This window comes from Mesoplodon mirus (assembly GCF_964341445.2).
Source record: "Mesoplodon mirus genome assembly, chromosome: 3".
NCBI lineage: Eukaryota > Metazoa > Chordata > Mammalia > Artiodactyla > Ziphiidae > Mesoplodon > Mesoplodon mirus.
The window spans coordinates 29,977,967-29,998,194 of NC_138978.1; the positions used below are offsets into that span (position 1 = coordinate 29,977,967).

General features: G+C 45.2%; 1 protein-coding gene across 1 annotated transcript in view; it reads right to left on the bottom strand.

The window, feature by feature from the left end:
• Positions 1–20,228, bottom strand: part of CSMD2 (CUB and Sushi multiple domains 2) — a 659,332-nt gene that overhangs the window by 183,568 nt on the left and 455,536 nt on the right. Inside the window, exons 22-25 of the mRNA XM_082615655.1 lie at positions 18,631–18,800; positions 8,721–8,877; positions 6,724–6,915; positions 1,387–1,513 (exon numbers count right to left, since the gene is read on the bottom strand). Coding sequence (XP_082471781.1) covers positions 1,387–1,513; positions 6,724–6,915; positions 8,721–8,877; positions 18,631–18,800 — 646 coding nt within the window. The remainder of the gene's footprint in view (positions 1–1,386; positions 1,514–6,723; positions 6,916–8,720; positions 8,878–18,630; positions 18,801–20,228) is intronic.

The window sequence follows — 20,228 nt, forward strand, 5'->3', positions numbered from 1 at the left end:
GCGAATGTGCAAACAGCTGTATCTCTGGCAGCAACACACCCGTTCAGCCAGTTCCCCTTCACGGAGACCTCGCCAGGGCAGGGAACCTCTCCTAGCCACACTTCTGCCCCTTGTCTTGACTCCCCACTCTTCCAAAGTCTCAACAGTTCATCCCTGGATTATTGTGACAGACTTTTGACTGGTTTTCTTCCCATGAGCTCTCCCCACTGTAAATAACCCTGCTTAGGAAACTTCCACGGCTCCCTCTTGTTTCCTGGCATTTAGAATCCTCCATAAGCAGGCTGCTTCCTAACCCAGTCTGTCTCCCATTCCTTTCCACATGCATTCCCCACTCCAGCCAGACCATTCCCGCTCCAACTGCCTGGTTCAGTTCTCTTTCCATACCTCATCCATCCTGCCACGCCAACCTCCTCTTTTCCTCACAGCTCCTTTGAACCCAGTTTGCCAGCAGCAGCATCTGGTGCGAAGATTCAGAAAGACCTGGATCCACGCCCCAGCTTTCTGATTCACTGTGTGAGCTTAGACACACTATGCATTCTCCTGGAATCTCAGTTCTCTCATCTATAAAATGGGAGTAATGAGAATGTCTATTTATTTTTAGGGCTTACTATTCGTATTACCAGGGCTACTGTGAAGAGTTAATAAGACATTACGTGTCCCAGGCCCTGTGCTCAATAAATGGTAAAGCTCCTTTCTTCTCTGACTCTTTGGAACTCCAAAAAGTAATTGCTGTTAGTCAAGCATGTACATGGAAAGGAAGTTACATTTTGAGGGAATATGTACACAGTACCTGACAGTATGCTGGGCTTTTCTGACTATTCCTTCCACAACTCTAAATCACAAGCATTTTTTGTTCCCATTTTACAGATGTAGAAACTCAGATTGAGAAAGGGAAGCAATCTAGGGTCATACAGCTCTAAACTGACCTTTACTACCATCAGAGAAATAACCACCGAACCATGAATAAATAGTTAGTATGTTTCAAGCACTGTGCTGAGTACATTACCTGCAGTGTCTCTGTTAGATGCTTTACCCCGAGAAGCCAATATAACTCATACGCCACAGAAGGAGAGGAGAAGAAACTTACCCAAAGTCCTACAAATGGCAAATGGCTGGGCTGGGATTCATGCCTATGCCCTCAGCTACTGTGTGGACACCGTACTGCCTAGGCCAGTGAATTGTCTGAACTTGGATTGCAGCCCTGTGATGCCGAGGCTGGCCTTTTCAGGTTTTCCACGGGCCCCGGCCTGAGCCTGGGGTCATAGCAACCACTGTTGCTCACCAGGGCCTCCAGGTGAGGTGGGCAGGGCCAGCCACTGGCTGGTGGACTGATGATGACTCCCCTGAATGGCTGGCAATGGCTCCTCTGCTGGCCCTGGCACTTACCCGATGGTGCAGCCGGCATTGGCCTCGATGGTCCAGATGCAGTTGAGGTTGTGTTCGTAGGGCGCGGGATACCCGGGTGACAGCACCTGCCCCGACTCCTCTCCTTTCACCGTCCCGCCGCACTCGGCTGAAAGAAATCCCAGAAGAGTGAGCTTCAGGGGGGTGACCTGTGCTCACAGCAGCCACCCACTGGCTCCTCCAGCCTGTGTGCCAGGGTCCCTCTCATTCATTTCAGGTGGCTGAGCGCAGCATAGAGAAAGGCCCTTGGACGAGACCTGTATCCAGGATCTACAAAAGCCCCTACAACTCAACAATGAAAAGACAGAGTTCAGTTAAAAAATTGGCAAAGCCTTTGAATAGACATTTCTGCAAAGAAAGTATACAAATGGCCAATAAACACAGGAAAAGATGTGTGACATCATTAGTCACTAGGGAAAAGTAAATCAAAACCACAGTGAGATCCCACTTCATAACCTCTAGGATGGTTATAATCAAAAAGACAGACTGGGCTTCCCTGGTGGCGCAGTGGTTGAGAGTCCGCCTGCCGAGGCAGGGGACACGGGTTTGTGCCCCGGACCAGGAGGATCCCACGTGCCGCGGAGCGGCTGGGCCCGTGAGCCATGGCCGCTGAGCCTGCGCGTCCGGAGCCTGCGCTCCGCAATGGGAGAGGCCACAATAGTGAGAGGCCCACGTATCGCAAAAAAAAAAAAAAAAAAGACAGACTAACTAACGTGTAGGTGAGGATGTGGAGAAACTGGAACCCTCAGACATTGCTGGTGGGAGTGAAAAATGGCGCAGCTGCTTTGGAAAGCAGTTTCCTATAGAGGTCCTCAAAATGTTGCCCTATGACCCCAGCAATTTTGCTCTTGGATATATGCTCAAGAGAAACGAAAACGTATGTTCAGATGAAAACTTGTACACGAATGACCACTGCAGCATTATTCATAATATCCAAAAAAGGGAAATGACCCAAATGTCCATCAACTGTTGAACAGATGTAACAAATGTGGTATACCCGTACAATGGAATATTACTTGATCATAAAAAAGAGTGAGGTACTGACACACGATACAACGTGGATGAACATAATGTTGAAAACATTATGCTGTGTTAGAGAAGCCAGGCGCAAAAAGCCACATATTGTGTGTTTCTATTTATATAAAATATCTAGAACAGATAAATCTACAAAGACAGAAAGTACATTTGTAGTTGCCAAGGCCTGAAGAGGAGTGGCAGTGGGAGGGAGTGCTAACGGGTATAGGGTTCCTTCTGGGGAGACAAGATGTTCAAAACTTAGATTGTGGTGATGGGTGTACAACCCTGTGAATACACTAAAAAGCACCGAGTGGTACACTTTAAATGGGCCAACTGTATGGTATGTGAAGTCTATTTCATTAAAGCTATTAAAAAAAAGGTCCCCAGGGGTAGGGCTGATGGCCCACTCTGTGACCAGACTCTTTGAGGTCTCCTGAGAAGGTGCAGACATTTGAACCTGGTCACTGACAGGAACTGGGCCTGTGTCATGTGCCAGGAGCACAAGGCATGGCATCCTTCCTCTGGAGACCTGGAGGAAGAGGCGGCCACAGTGTGTGCCCTGTGCCCTGACAGATGCACCTTCACGGCAAGTGGCAGCACAGAGGAGGAGGTGATCAGTTTCCTCCAGCGCAGGGCAGGGAGAGGCGGGCGGGCTGGTGGGAGGCGTAGGCTGGGGAGGCCGACAGGGAAGAGTACTGCGAACTTCCTTGGGGGTGGGAAACAGCACGGCAGCTTGGGGGACGGGGTATGAGATGGTGCCTGGAGGGAGGCAGGCTGGAAAGCTGGGCGAGCATCGTTCATCGAAGGGCACTGCACAGAACCGCCGTGTTTATGCACGAGAGTAAATGGATCACTTTACACACTAGTGCCCTTTACACATTAGAGAGAATGCTCCTGTAGCAGTGTGAAGGGGCGCAGAGGGGCGGACCTAGAGGCAGGGCACCGGTGAAGAGGTCCATCTCCCCGTCAGAGCAGCCCTCCCGGTACAGAAGCCGGTGATCCTCCTGGCCTTCTTCCTCCCCTTGTCTAATCTGCCTCTGAGCCCCAGGGCCTGAACCTCTGGGATGCTTTTCACACCTGCCCCCACTCTGCCCCCACTGTTAGAGTCGTGGCTCAGGCCCTTACCATCTCTAGGGTGGCAGAGTTGCGTCCCCCTCAGCAGTGCCACCAGAAGGATCTTTCTAAAATACAAACTGGCCACATCACTGCTTGCTTTAAACCCTCTTTCCCAGAGTGAAGTCCAAGCTCCTTAGGAGAGCCCATCAAGTCCCCCAGAGAGGCTCCCTTTGGCCTTTTCTGGCCCCGTTCTGGCACCCCTTGGTCCAGCCAAGTGTGATAAACTCCACAAGCCCAGGCACACTGGGCCTCTTCAGGCCTCTCCTTGGACTGACAAGTCGGCCAGCATCTTCCCCATGAAACCTTTGTGACTCCCTCCCCTCCTCACATCGAGCTGACACTATCCTCTTTTGTATCTCCATTATAACATGAACCGGTTTTTATCACAGACGTGTAACAGGTTATTAAAATCTATCTCCTTCACTCCTCAGCAGCAGGAAACTTGTCTTACTTATATTTGTACATCAAGTGCCTAGCATGGTGTCTGGCACATCACAGATGCTTTAACAAGTGTTTATTGAATGAACAGGTGGGTGGATGATCAAATGAACGAGAGAAGCTTACTGCTTCCCAGGCGAATTATTATGAAGGGTCTGAATCAAGGGAGCATGAAAGAAAATGAAGAGATTTGCTGCAAAGCTTTTTAGGAAAGATCTGATTAAGCAAGACCTTAGAAGTAGGAGATGAGGGGATCAAAGTCACACACGGGAGACTGACCTTCATCTGTTGCTACAAAGGACCCATCAAGCATCTCTTGGGCCCCATGGCTTGACCCGGGCCCACTAAGGCAGGGTGGGGGAGGGGTCCTCTGCAGTAAGCCTGCGCACGAGACCGGGCCCTTTCTTCCTGCGTAACTACCCCCCGTGTTGACGTTGGGGTGGGAGATGCCAACCTGAATGAGAGATGTCGGGCTGGACGGGCCGGTGGCAGGGAGCAGGGTGTGGGTGGGAGGATGAGCTGTAAGTTGTGGGGAGGAAGCCTTTCTGGCTCCACAAATAGCAGAGGCAGCTAGAAACGGGGCAGGACATTATCCCTGCCCTGGGCTGGAGCTTCCTTCTGTATTCCTGATGGAACAGCTCCTCCTGCTTCCCAGAGGCAAGTGTTTGGAGGCAGGGGCACCAGCAGCACTTCCTCGGGGACACGACTGCTCTTTCCTCAGGGGTCACTTTCTCTGGCGACGGAGAGGGGACAGGGGGAGCCAGGTGGCTGGCATGCAGCAGATTTACCAACAAGACCCTAAGACTCTCGTCTTTCTGGTCTTCTCCCTTATCTCCACCCTACAGCCCTGGCTGCTTCGTTTGGGCTGTAGCATCCACTCATCCACAAAGAAAACAGCTGGAGGTTTCAGCTGTAGTAGTCATTTCTGGTAGACCACGATCAAGTCCATCACAACACGACATGTGTAAAACTACACACACATAATCCCAACTACACAGCCTCCCTCCCCTGCGTAGGGCCTGAGGGAGTCTCGGTGGGGAAGCCCTCCGAGGTTCAAAGTATAAGTACTCTCACTAGCACTGCTTGAGTGGATTCTCTAAGTTTGGTCCAACTGGCAGATTAGATACTCAGAAGGACCTTAGTTAGGATGGAGCTTTTTTGCAAAGCAAATAATTGTCTTGCAGTGTGAATCATCACCTCCTTCACATTTCGTTTGCTTTGGCTTGCCTATGGCATCATGCTGTTGTCTGTTTATGCCTGGGTCTCCCTCACTGGCCTGGGATCTGCTTTTCCTTGTATTCCCAGTGCCTGGCAGAGGGCCTGGCACATGAATGAAACAAGGGGACAAAAACAGGGAAGCAGGGAGAAAGGGACGGGGCATGCCTGTGGATGAGGTCTACTTGAGCAGACAGAGGAAAATTCTAGAGGCCACTGTCCTGATCTATCTATCCACAGTCAGGTTTGAAATCCTCACCTTTAGACCCTCTGTTGGGTAACAGTGTCGAAGGTCCTGTTAACATGCAGTCACCTGGGGGAAAAGAATATCGCCCTTACCTCCCCTACTGTGTGTGATGTTTACCCATCCTTTCAAGTCTCAATTGAAATATCACCTCCTAGGCACAACTTTCTCGTATTCCCTCAACACTTTGGCACTTACTCTTTTTACAGTGCTTATCTTGTATTATAATGACCTGTTTATGTGTCTCTTCTCCTTGCCAGGGTATGGACTCCCCAAGGGCAGGAAGAATGCTTTATTCTTTCCTTTTTTATTTCTCTGCCTCTGCACATACCCAAACATGCACCTGCGAGGATTCTGGCAGGTGGTGCTTAGTAGGCACTTAAACGTTCTCCCGGTGGATGTTTTGTCCTTATAAGATTAACCAGAGCTGCACAGCCATGCTGAGGTTGTGAGCCATGGGGCAGAAGATGGAGAGAGGGAAAGGTCTGGTGTTCGGGGCTGGGGATACAGGACGAAGCAGCGTGGTGGAATCCTGGGCAGCAGGGAGGGTCACACGCGCAGTGAGGCGGGGGGTGAGAGGTGGAAAGGCCACACAGACAGAAGGACGGGTGTTGCCTATTTCCCACTTCTGCCTTGGACCAGGCTTCTCTTGTCCTGTGACACATGGATGAAGCTTCCAGAGAGCCTGTGCTGACATTCTGGAAGCACCACAGGCTTAAGAAGGTGCTAGTTCATTATCTTCTTCTTTCCTAAGTGTGAGATAGATGCTAGCTCATGATCTGACTCTTTCTCAAGAACAAGATAGATGTTAGTTCATGACCTGACTCTTTCTTTCAACATTCCGGAAAAGGGAGCATGAGCCCCATTTTGCCTATGGGGAAACTGAGGCCAGAGTGAGCTGGAGACTCATCTGAGACTTGGTGTTGCAGGAACCCCTGGAACCAGGCAAAAAGTCCACCTCTTCCTTCTAACTGACCCTCCCACCTCTCCGCCAGGAGAGGATTATGATTCTGAGGGCATGACCTGGCTCTGGTCCCGCTCACTAAATGTATGACAGTGGCAAGCCACCGCCTGGCCTCGCTGTCGTGCGGGTGTAATAAGGTGTGAGAGTGAGGACATGGGGAAGGGTGGGCAGGGCCAGCCATGACTCCGGTGAACAGGACGGTTCAGACGGCCCCAAGGCCCTGGAGTGTGAGGGCCAACGGGAGACCCTTAATGAGACCAGAGCTGGGAACTCGGGATTAGGGGACATCCGAGGAGGGTCACCTGAAGAGCAAGAGGCCTCCTACCGACACAAGTGGGGAGTGGCCGGTCCCAGGTCCTGCGCTCCCCGCTCAGACACAGCAGCACCTCGCTGCCCCGCAGGCTGTATCCAGGGTCACAGCCGAAGGACACAGAGCTCCCTGCGAAATGGCCTCCATCGCGAACCTTGTAGCCAAACTGGGGGGTTCCTGGGTCTTCACATTTGATGAGTTCAAAACCTGGGGACGAGAGAAGAGATAAGGGTGATCAAGATGTGTCATGGCACAAACCACACCCCGCCCTCCCCACCCCCCCACCAAGAGCACACATCCTTAAGGAAGCCACCCGGCACATGCCCCTGGGTCCTGATGGAGGCGCCCCTCGGGGTGTCACATGGCTGTGCTCAGGTAAGGGTCTGTTACAGAGTGTTCGTTCTCCCTGTTGCTATATGTAAGTGACTTCAGTTATTTCTCCCAGGACAGCTTTTAATAGTTTTCAGGTATAGGGTCCGGAGTTCCTATTTTTTTTTTTTGTTGGTTTGACCCCATAGCATTTTGGTAGCGGGAGCTGCTCTTCCCATTTTGTTAACTGAGACAGTCTGATGGGAGAGTGTAATATGGAAAAGTCACTTTAAATGTATGTTTCAAAGCTCAATTTTGTTCTGCTTAAATACACTCTATTGAACGAGCCTGGAGAAGGAGACCTCTGTGAGCTTACACAGAGCTCCTAGGGCACGGTGGCCACCTGTGTTAACTAGCAGGAGTCTTACCGGGAGGGGTAAGTGTGCATTGCACAGCTGAGAGTATTGACTCGGGAAGATCACACAAATTGTTCCAAAGTCACACAATCTCAGATGATAGAAACGGAATTTGAATATGACTCTGTTGAATCCTCTTCCACTTATGTGCCTGCTGTAACAGGCACAGACCCTACACAACCAGGCAAGAGGAATCTTGAGTAGACTCATTGTTTTTTTTTTTATTTTAACAGCTTTATTGAGACATAACTTACATACTAAACACTCCCCCAACTAAAGTGTATAATTCAGTGTCTTTTAGTTTATTCACAGAGTTGTGCAACTAACATTGCCAAGGACTTTAGGACATTTTCATCACCTCAAAGAGAAGATGATTTCCCTTCAACTCCCTCATCCCCAGGCAACTAACAATTTTCCTTCTGGCTCTATGGATTTGCCTATTCTGGACAGTTCATATAAATGGTTCATGCAATACATGTGTCTACATGTACTGTGACAGGCTTCTTTCACTTCATATCATGTGTCCAAGGGTCACCCACACTGTAGCATGGATCAGAACTGGATCCTTCTCTATGGCCAAATAATATCCCATTGTATGGAGGGACATATCCCATTTTACTTATCCATTTATCAGTTGATGGATATTCACTGGCTTTTAAAGTAGTCTACAAAAGCACATTGCTTTGTAGCTACTGGGCAAGTAGAAGCTCAAATAAATGAATAAAATAGCTGTGAAGCTGAAGTATGGAGATGTCATCCCAAGTACTCTGGGGCTGTGTACGAACCTCGGTGCTTTCTGTTTTTGAAATCTCAGGAGTAAAGGAGAAAGTTAAAATCAGGAAAAAAGAGAAAGAATCAAGCCTCGACTCTTTAGGGAGTAGTAAAAAAGAACATAATTATACATTAGTGCTTGCATTTTTTACATCTGACTGTAGCTGAACATTAGTTTATAAATGTCACCATTAGGAAAGGCTGTCTTTGGTTGCTTTAATTCAAAGGCTCAGCGCTTATTATTTTTAGTGAGTAAAAGGTGATTAGTGAGTCAAAGGTGTGCTGTGACTCTCAGCTAAGTTACTCACAGGTGTAACCATGGAGCTGTATGCCAAGTGGCAGCTTATCCAAATCACGGGCACAATGTCTTAGGGGAAACAGTCAGCTAAGCTCACACCAGTTAGAGAAAAATCAAACCCACTAACTGATGGGTGATGTCCCAGAGCCCAGCCTCCCTGTGTGTGGAACCGGGGAAAGCCCGGTTTCACTGTCCACTCTGATGAGAAAAAGACTTACTGGAAAACTGCAGCTCAAAGCCCTTGCTGGTGTTCTCAGCATCAGAAATGAAATCAAGCCACAGACTGCTGGATGTGCTGTTCAATGTCACCCCCAGCATCTCAGAGCGGCTGAACACCCCCAGCAAACGGGCGGAGTTGTTGTTGCCATCGTAGACCTGGACACGGGAGAGACCCCAACCCCACATCGTCAGCATGGCCTTATCTTGAACAAGGGCTTCCCACCCAACAGCCCACATTCCCAGAGTTTAGCATTGATAACAACTGCTAGAGGGACAGTCAGTCATCAGATGCAAGGAAGACGGCAGAGTGGAGTTGCCACCGGGTGAGTTATCAGCCCCACTAGCCTACTTGGTACCACTTCTGTGCCCAGCTCATCTCGGTGTGAATCATATCTCTAGGAACTGGTTGCTGTTCTAACCTTTCCAGAGGAGATCTGGTCTTAGTTCCCCAACCTACAGATGGCACCAGCTTACTCTTCAGCAGCTTGGGGGAGACCAGGTTGGGGCTGCCTGAGTGCCCAAACCATCTGTTTCTGCAGACAGGCAAGCTGAAAGCATTCGACTTTTCTGCATTGCTAAACACTCCATCCTGCCCTTCCAGATGAGACAATCGTCCTCCTCCCTAATCCCACCCCACTGTGGCAGTGGCCTCAGTCTCACACTCTGCTGGACATGACCCCTAGGATCCAGCAGGATGGAGTTAAAATCTCCAGCGTGTCAGGTGTCATGGTATCTTCCCCTTCCCCAAGCTCAGTCTCTGCCCCTTCCCTCCTAAAATGAGGGCTCCAGCGAGGGCCTGCAGGCTTGCCAGGTGGAATCGTGCAGGCATCTGGCTTCCCTGACTCCCATCTGTCCCCTGAACTACTGAGCACCAGCAAAGACAAGAAGCATCAGAATAATGAACTGGCTCCCCAGGTTCCGAGGTTGCTGCTCCTTTCCAGATAATTGTGCAAATAACAACAGAATTTGTGATTGAGTGAAGGACGCCCTGTTGCTTTGGTAAATATCAAAGATGGGATCTATGGGTGGGTGATGAATATTTGTGCATGGCACAGGATGTGGTGCCAGCTGCCAGCAAATTGGAACAATATTTCCATTCTACTATTTATGAAGCAAAGCTTTCTAAAAGAAGCCATCCTTCAAGCTAACAGTGCTTTATATTAGAGATTTGTTTAGGCCCCTGGGAGCTTCAAAAGTCTGTTTCCAGATCCTATGTGCAATTGTTTTATATCACTGATAGACTGGGAGAATTCCAGAGTGCCAGCAGACATAGACATGACACCAGTTCAAAGAGTTCAGCTCACCGCTGCATCCAGATTGTTATAAAAATAGTTTTACCCATTAAAACATATATTTTCTAATTAACTGATCAAGGCATTAATCATCAACACTTGCTAACATCACAATAAGAGAGACAACCAGACATCATGTGCTTGTTAATGGAAGACACACCAATACCTATGGTGTCATTTTGCCAAAAAAACATCACACCTGAATCAGATCAAGCCATTGTATCCAATTTCCAACTTATAAGAAATATGGAGGACAGAGGAAAATATGAAATGAATACATTACAAATAAACAAATTACAAATAAATTATAAGGGAGTAAAAAAGAAGAGATGGAGGTAAAACCTAAAGGCTAAAAAAATACTTGAGGCAACTAATCCAATATGTACAAGTTTTTTGGATCCTGATTTAAATAAACTGTAAATTTAAAAAATATTACATTTATGAGATAATTGGAAATTTGAACACTCACTGGATATATTATGGTATTAAGAAATTGTTGTTAATTAATAAAAGTATAATGGGAATAGGATTTTTTCCTTAATTTCAAAGCATAATTTATCTTAATTCATTAAGAATATTTTTGTTCTCAATATGTCACTATGATAAAATATTCATTGCAGGAAACTTATAACACAGAAAAGCATGAAGAAACTGAAAGCAACTTTCAGCACTCATAACATTTTGGTGACTCTCTTTCTAGGCTTCGTTCTATGCATATCTTTCCTTATATAGTTTTTAAATTTATTTTTTTATAAAAGCAAGATCAAACTATAGACACTATATGGAAACCTGCTTTTTCACTTAATGTGTATATTTTTCAAATCATTAAATATTTTTTCCACAACAGCACTTAAACAGCTGTAGAAATTACCATCATAAAATTAACCCAACCCACAATATAATCATTTGCATGTCATTGTCCAGAATATGTGGAATATGTGCCCTGGCACATAAGATGCACTCAACAAATGTATGATAAATAAATAAACCAATATTTTCTTTCAGTAATTTTGTTCATAAATCCACCTGGAATTTTGGCATATGGTATAAGATACATTTTCTTCCTGGTTGATTAGCCATTTTTAACAAAACCCTGTTTGTAAATATTCCACCCATCACCAACTTTAAATCCAACTTTATCACATATATAGTTATATAAATTTTTTTTGCTCAACTTTCTATTCTACTGCAGTTATCTATTTGCCTATTCCTGTGCATGACCTAAACTGTTTTAGTTATTGTAGCTTTGTAATATATTTAAATATTTGGTAGGGCGAGTCCCCTCACATATGTCTTCTTTTAATTTAAAAAACTGTCTTCCCATGTTTATTCTTTTAGATAAACTCAAGAAGAATTTTCTCAAATTAAGAGAAACAACTCCCCCCAATCTCTCCAAAAGACCCAAAACAACGTGTATAATTCTGACTGATTAATATTAAATGCCTGGATTGATAAGAGAGAAAACATATCTATATGATATTAAATCTTCCTATCCATATACATGACATCTGGCTCCATTTAATCAAGTTGTCTTTTATATCTCTCAGTAAAATTCTGTACGTATTCCTGGGCATTTTTATATTTTTTATTGATATTGGGAATTGGGTCCTTGTATACATTTATTTCCTAACAGAATATTGCTTGTCCATAAGAAAATTGCTTTGATGGTCCAGTTCATCATTATATACAGGTGATGGATTTACCCCTGACAACTCCAAGAGAACTATACACACCCATTACATCTAACCTTCTTTCTTTCTTTTTATCTATTATATGTTTCCACTTTTTTCAGCTTTATTGAAGTGTAACAGACGAATAAAAATTGCATATATTTAAGGTGTACAAATCAATTTTATTTATTTATTTATTTATTTTCGGTTGAGTTGGGTCTTCATTGCTGCACACGGGCTTTCTGTAGTTGTGGCACGCAGGGCCTACTCTTCGTTGCATTGCGCGGGCTTCTCACTGCGGTGGCCTCTCCTGTTGTGGAGCACAGGCTCCAGGCACACAGGCTTCAGTAGTTGTGGCACACAGGCTCGGTAGTTGTGGCTCATGGGCTCTAGAGCACAGGCTCAGTAGTTGAGGTGCACGGGCTTAGTTGCTCTGCGGCATGTGGGATCCTCCCGGACCAGGGATTGAACCTGTGTCCCCTGCATTGGCAGGCGGATTCTTAACCACTGTGCCACCAGGGAAGTCCCATACAACTTGATTTTTGATATGCACATACCACTACATCTAATAAGACAGTTCAGCAAGATGGCTGCCTTCAAAATGAATATGCTAAATGGATAGCTTTTAACACACAGTTTCAATGTAACATTCCTATGAACAATGCTACATGCATGTCTGCTTACACACAGGTGCTCAAGTTTCTCTAGGGCATATATCTAGAACTAAAACAGAGAAGAGAAGCGGGTTGCACATGGAAGGCACATCTTCAACTTTGTTAGATGTTGTCAGACTGCTCTCCAAAGAGTAATACCAATTTAATCTCTCACTAGCAACGTATGACAGCTTTCATTGCTGTATATCTTCACCAACACTTGATATTTTCAGGCACTTTAAAATTTTCCAATATGATGGGTGTGAAATGGTATCCCATTTTAATTTGTATGTTCCTGATTATCACCGAAGTGGAATATCTTTTTGTATGTTTATCAATTCTACTTTCCTCTTCTGTGAATTACCTGTTCATAGCCCTTGTTCAGCCCTGAATATGAAACCTCCCTGCATTTATTTTAGTTTTATGTCCTTCAGTATAAAGTTTTATAATTTTCTCAGTAAAGATTTTTGTTAGGCTTATTCCTAGATGTCTTATAGTTTTTGTTTCTATTATGAGACCTTCTCCCCACCTCTGATTACATGTTCGAATTTGTTGTAGAAACACCAGCAGCTCTGCTAAATTGTCTTATTGGTCTGATAGGTTATCAGCTGGTTGTTTTATATTTTCCAAGTAAGAGACAATCTGGATATTCCCTTCTTCTTGTTATAGTTTCTTTGTTCTTTTCTTTGTATGACTGCAGTGGCTTGGATCTGAATACTATTGGTGGTAGCAGAACTGGTGTTTTTCCTGACTTTATTACGAGTCCTTAGGAAGTTTGGTCATTAAGTATAATGTTTGCTACACGTGTTGTCAGAAAATTTTTATTAGATTAAGAAAGTTCTGTCCATAGCTTTATGAGATATTTTTATTTTTTTTTTTATTATTTTTTTTCCGTACGCGGGCCTCTCACTGTTGTGGCCTCTCCCGTTGCGGAGCACAGGCTCCGGACGCGCAGGCTCAGCGGCCATGGCTCACGGGCCCAGCCGCTCCGCGGCATATGGGATCCTCCCAGACCGGGGCACGAACCCGTATCCCCTGCATCGGCAGGCGGACTCTCAACCACTGCGCCACCAGGGAGGCCCTATGAGATATTTTTAAAAATCATGAATCAGTACTGAATTTCATCACATGATGTTTTGGGATACATTGGCAGGATCATGTATTTTTCTCTCCTAATCTGTTTATAGGATGAAACTGCTGATATTTGACTGCTCTTGACCTACAAAAATGGCAATTTCATATGGGTTGCCCAATAAAGAAAATTAGGAGCTTTTGTAATGTTGACACATCCTTACTTTCCTGGAATCCATCCCATTGGTCATTTCTGTTTTAATGCACAGCTAGATTCAACATGATACTGTATTTAGGATTTTTAGATCTATGATCATAAGTGAAACTGGCCTAATACTTTATGCTGCCCTTATTCAGTTTGATATCAATATTTCTACTTGTTCCATTTAAATAAAGTGAGTGGGGAGATGGATACTAATTTTTCTCTTTTCTGACACAGTTTGATTATTGCAGGGATTAATTGTTCCTTTAAGTTTTGTGAGTTTACCTGTAAAATAGACTAGGTCTGGGAACTTTGAGAGAGAATACGGGAGAATTCCAATTTTTTTTTTTTTTTTTTTTTTTTGCGGTATGCATGCCTCTCACTGTTGTGGCCTCTCCAGTTGCAGAGCACAGGCTCAGGACGCGCAGGCTCAGCGGCCATGGCTCACGGGCCCAGCCACTCCGCGGCATGTGGGATCTTCCCGGACCGGGGCACGAACCCGCGTCCCCTGCATCGGCAGGTGGACTCTCAACCACTGCGCCACCAGGGAAGCCCAATTCCAATGTTTTAAATAGTTATTGGTTTATTCAGATTTGTATTTTTTCTTGATATTAGTACCTATTATCTATAAAAATTTCCTTTTCATTTAAGCTTTCAGATTTTTTGTCTTATGCTTTTTCCTAAACATTTTCTTATTGTTTTCATAATCTCTACCTTGTCTATGACTATGTTGCTTTTTCATTCTTAAAATTATATATTTTGGCTTCTTTATTCCTTGATCAGTCCTGTAAATTTTGTCTACTTTACTATTTTTCAAAGAACCAGTTGGTTTTGTTGATAATTGCTATTTAAAAATTTTTTCTTTTTTCAGTCACTTTTGCTTTTATCTGTAAAAGTATTTCTTCTACTTTCTTTGGATTTATTCTGTTATATTATTCAAGCTACCTAAATCCTTATTTATTTTTAACCTAGGTGATACATCAGAGACTAACAGAGGTATATTAAATCTTCCACAATGACTGTGACTTTATTAAAATTTTTTACATATCTAACAATTTTTATTTAATTTATTCATGCTATGTTATTTGGCACATAAAGTTTTACTGTGAATTGATTGTGCATTTTATTAATATAAAAGAATTCTCTTTTTCATTTCATTATGTGAGAGAAGTTCTCAAATTTATCCTATAATAAAGTGATTTCAGTTTTCTGTGGTTTACCATCTTCTGTTCATTGCCTCCATTCCATTTTTTAATTGGGTGATCATGTTTTTCATCTCTATTCAATCTTTCCTCATCTCAGATTGCTCTGTTTTCATTATTGCCTATTTTTGTGTCATAAATATTCTCTCAAATCCTGTTAAGAATACAAATTAGATGTTTTTAAAGTATTTTTTTTTCTTTGTTGCTTGCAGAGGGGCAATTAACTCTGACGCCTCAGACAGGTCCCCTTCTTCTGATCTACTGAATATTCACACATATCCAGTTCATTTTCCAGTTGGCACACCATGACAGAGGGAAAATAAAAATGGATAATGGAAAGAGCCAGTAGCTCCCCTAAGGGGGAGCAGAAGAGTTAAGCCAGAAGAGGCCATAGTAGGAGCTTCTCCTGCTCATGGTACTAAAGCCTGTGTGTGTGAGGGAGCGTGCGTATACGTGTATGTGTGTGTACATGTGCATGTGTGTGTGTGTATGATTGTGGCAGCCTCTTCTCAAATGAGCTTGCCCACTCTTGTTAGGCGCCAGCCATGGCATTGCTCTGCTTTATCCAGCTTGCCAACAACAGCCAAACAGAATCCAGAAAGTCATGTTGAGAGGGAACTGTGGCTCTGTGTGGTTTCTCAGACCCTGTACGCTTCCAGAAGAGCTAGCTGGATTGAGATCTGGCCCCTGCCAACAGCCCCATGGTGTGTCCTTGGCTCCAGACTCTGCGGCTCTGAGCTAGGTGGTCTCAGATGCATTCTTTCCTTGAGGTTTCTAGCACTTAATCCACTGGCAGGCTTTCAATTCACTTATGTGAATTACACTTTGATCAGGCTCTTTCTCAAAATGGACCCCTTTTGGGGGGTATTCCATTTGGCAAAAATTCCTTTAAGTTGTATGTGAAAGGCACCCTTGCCTAATTTCCCGTTTTCATGTCCCTTTAGTCATTTCCGTGGGAACCATAGAGGATGCAGTTATATACATGGGCTTCGTGTGCCATCTTGAGCTGGGAGCTGTTGTCTTTCCACACTATTGCATTTAGAGGACCTTCTGTCTTGCAGATGACAGAGGTCAAAATTTTGGTGGAGGCCAAAACAGAAGAAATCAGGTAGTTCTAGGAGACAAGCTGGAGTATGTGTAGGGGTGAGGTCTAAGAAATGTTCAGTTATTAAAGGTAAGGAAAAGATTGAGAGTCATAAATGCAAGAAAACAGTCATTTCATGGGTCAGAAATCCAAGCGTGTATGGAAGGTTTGGAGGGTTGGTCAGACGCAAGTGTGGAGGAAGTGGCAGGTCTCGCTGGGCGGGAAGGAATCCAGGTATGCACTGGGGTTCTTGGGAGGGACAGGTACATCCTCAGGATTGGAAATACACCAGTGTTCTGGCAGATGGGTCAGTTACACCAGGGCAAGGGCAGGGTGCTCCCGGAGGTGACTCTGGGTGCCACCTTCTTTGTGTCGAGGTAGATCGGAGCGACAGGTGTAAAGAGCATTGCCACTGCAGCTGACAGTGGTTGCAGGGTGGAAACTATAACTGTGCATTTCTTTTCATTCCAAAATAATTCGTGTCCCAGGTTCTCCCTCGGGAGGGCAAGGGTCCTGAGGGGAAGAGTTAGAAGAGGAAACTACATGATCTCCCTGGATGCCTTGCCCTCCCTTCCCCAGACCCCCAGCTCTGGTGGTTACAGGATCGTGTGGATGGCCTTTCGGCCAGGTCAGCACCACAGCCCAACCTTCTGAGGAGGACACTACAGAGGCCTAGAAAGGGAGGAAGAGGCTTTTCGGCAAGAAGGTGGAGCCCAGTGTTAGAAGGCTGGTGGCAGGGCCAGCCGGGCAGGTGGCTGCAGAGACCAAGTCTGAAGTCTGGGAAGATCCCTCTAAGAAACACAGGAAATCATCTCCCTCTCCCCACGGCCCTGCAGGGCCAGCTGAGGTCCTGACCCCTGCCTGAGCCCTCCCTGACCTCTGACCTGGGGATGATGCCCCAGGTTCCTCCCTTCTTACCCTGAGTACCTCCAAAAGTCTCTCTTCTGTCTGTTAAGCTGCTCACTCAACCCTGAGGCAGAACCTTGATAGTGCAGTGGGGTATGCACACCTGCTGACTATGTCTTAGGTGCTACTCTGAGTCCAGACCACCCTAGAGAGGATGCTTGGGCACCAGCCATGCTCCATGTGGCCTCTAGCAACCAAGGCAGAAGGCCTTCTGCTGGTCCCGTCAGGCCACATTCACAGAACTGCTTCTCATACTCCCTTCAAAACCCGAAAATTGTAAGCCTCCAAAATGCCTTTTTCTGCAGGGTTAACAGCATCCTTCCTCCAAGAAGGTCTCTGCATCGTCCAGCTTTCCTCAATTCCACCTGCAGCACTAGAGCACGGAAGTCCCTCTGGCCTTGTTGGCCCTGGGTGTGTCCTCTGAGGCTCTGTTGTTGATGATGAACAAATGGATGGAGAGAACTGAGGTCAAGGGAGACGCCTGAAGACATGGCCCTTGGAAAGTATAAAGTCCTGCCTATCGTTCACTTATAGGGAGATGCACACTGCATTTCTCTGTCTGTGGAGCTTAGAGGTTGAAAAGTAGAGCTTAAGGAGCCAATGATAGGAACCCACTCCCTCCTGGGCCACTTTGCCATATTCTGTTCTGTTTCAGGCATATCCGGTCCCAACTGGTCATCTCATGGTACTTCCTCTTGGGTTCAAGAGTAATTAGGTAAGAGTGAGAAGTGCCTTCCAAACACACACACACACACACACACACATACACACACACACGCCCCAGAGGGTGGGTCAAGAGTATCATCTTTGCATAAAAAGCACAGTGTACTCATCATATCTACAGAGTCCTAACAGATGGGGATTATTTAATGGTTTCTCTTTGGATTTTCTAGAGTGGTGACCTTTGGTTGTTTCTAATGTCTAGATTTCTCTGGCTACAGGGAATAAAACTATATTAGAATAAGATAAAAAAGTTTCTTGGCCTAGGATGAAAATGGACCTACTCAGTATGAGATTTTCCTTATAATCCTTTTAAATAAGGCAGCTCTTTGATAAGTTCTCCAGAGTCAACTCTTTGATTACACACACACGATGTGTTATGGGAGGTACAAATCACACACACAAAGAAACACAGTCATAAGTGTGTTCAGTGTCTCAACAAGTCCCTCTCTATAACCCTTTCTTTAGTCCAAGTCCTTTCACTTCTTTCTCTTATGTAGATCTTGAATCCACTTTCTTCAACCCCACTGCTACATACAGGCCATCACCATGGCACACTGAAGCTACTGAAATAGCCCACCGGTCACTGAAACATAAACTCAAAACATACACACATGCACACACACAGAACACAAGTATGTACAGACACAGATCACCCAAACCAAATACAGACCCAGACACAGATGCACACACATGTGGAAACGTACATATAAACATATTTATAGCCACACATATCTACACAAATGCACATATTCTATGAACTCTTCCTTATCTAGGTTGATGGTCACAGTTCACAATGGAAAACCTGATCCACTGGCCACTCCAACTGAGTTTATTATGGTGATTTACTATCCAGACAACCCTTACTCAATCACATACATATTTGAGAGCAGTCAGCTCCTAAGCAAACCCTAAAGCCACATTCTTTAGAATACACTCGCCTACCCTTCTCTCTTAGATTCTCACTTCTCCCAGATGAGTGAGGACAACATCTTGGGACTCAGGAGGGAAGAAGAAAGGTTGGGTCATTCACACAGAGATAAATGAGTGTGGTGACCATACTTTTGCATCCCGTAACATACATACTCTATAAAATCTATCAGTGTTACCTTGAGGACATCTCCTTCAGAGAGTTCAAATGCCCTGGCTTTGAGCTGAATCCCCTTCCCCGGCTGGGTCTGGATGGAGTAGATGCATTCGTGGTTGTTATTGTAGTTCACAGGAAAGTTGGGGGACAGCAGAGTGCCCTGAGTGCCCGTGACTGAATTCCCACACTCAGCTGGAAAGAGAATCACAATAATCACAGATTAACGCCCATCAGCTACATCCGGAAAACAACTCACAGCGCTGGAGTACCTTACAAAGATGACAAGTTGCTTGCCTCTCTACCTGCCAGAGTGCCTGTTTATCTGTCCATTTGTCTGTCTGACTATAGGAATGCTTATCAAAGTTTTTTTTTTTTTTTTAACATCTGCCCACCTGTAGTTCTGCTACGTTCCTTTATTTCTCTCCTTCGGTTTGTCTGTTTTTCTTCCGCAGAAATAGAAATAAACCCACCAGGCACCCTTTACTTTCACAGTGTTATGAAGCAGCCATTCTCCCTTCCACCTGTTCATATAGTATCATAGCAACAGAAATGACCAAGGAGGGCATCAGGGGACGATGGGGGCAGCCAAGTGAGGAGGGATGAAGCCTTTCAGTATCAGAGGATACAAACGAAGAGGGGACAAGATTGCATAATAATTGCTAGCATCTTCCAAGCTTTACAAGGATCATTTCAGCCATTAGTCACAGCAACCGATCCCCATAGGCAGGCACAATTACCATCCCTGTTTTCAAGATAAAGACCGTGGTACTTAGCAATTTAGATCAAGTCTCAATTCAAGAAGAGGAGCGGGCTGACAACTCAGCCCTCTTGGTCCTGGAATTTAGGGCCTCTGAGGCTCTGAAGAAAGTTTTGGCACAGACCCATGGAAACCCTGTTTAATTCAACAGCTAATGAATTCACACCTTCCTCTCAAAATCTGTTTCTGCTCCTCCAGAATTAGTCATTCTTTCCCCATTGTTCCTATACCTCTATTTATAGTGGTTATCACATTTTACTTGACTTATTTGTTAACATTTCTATCTCCTCCACTGCCCTGTGGGTGCTTTAGGGCTTGGTCATATTTCTGTATCTCCAGCACCCACTCACTCTGCTCCATGCCTGGGCAGGACAGCAGCAGTAATGAAAGGGGTAGCTCAGTGCAGGGCATGTGCTGAAGGACCCTGTAGTTGGCTCTCTAGGGTCTTTGATAATTGTGAAGCCTCTTCCTGGGCTTCCCTGTAGCAGAGCGTCTACCAGATCGCACCCTGATGGCTTGTTTCTTGTCTGCACCCCCTAACCAAACTGTGTGTTACTTGAAGGTAAAGGTCATGCTTAATGAATCCATGAATTTCCAAGGCTTAGCCCAGATTGTCTGTAAAATAAATATTTGTCAAATGAATGAATGAATAAATATGGAGGACACTGACCTCAGAGGATGGACAGCTCTAAAAATGATTAGGTTCTGGAAGGTTATAAATACATGTCCAGATGGTAGGCCCATTATTTGTCTGGACATATGGGGAGTTTGGAGCATATGTTGAATCTCTGAGGTTGGTGGTAGCACGTCTGCTTTCCCCGAACCATTCCCCAGTGTCCCTATTCTAGGCATAGTCATTGGCC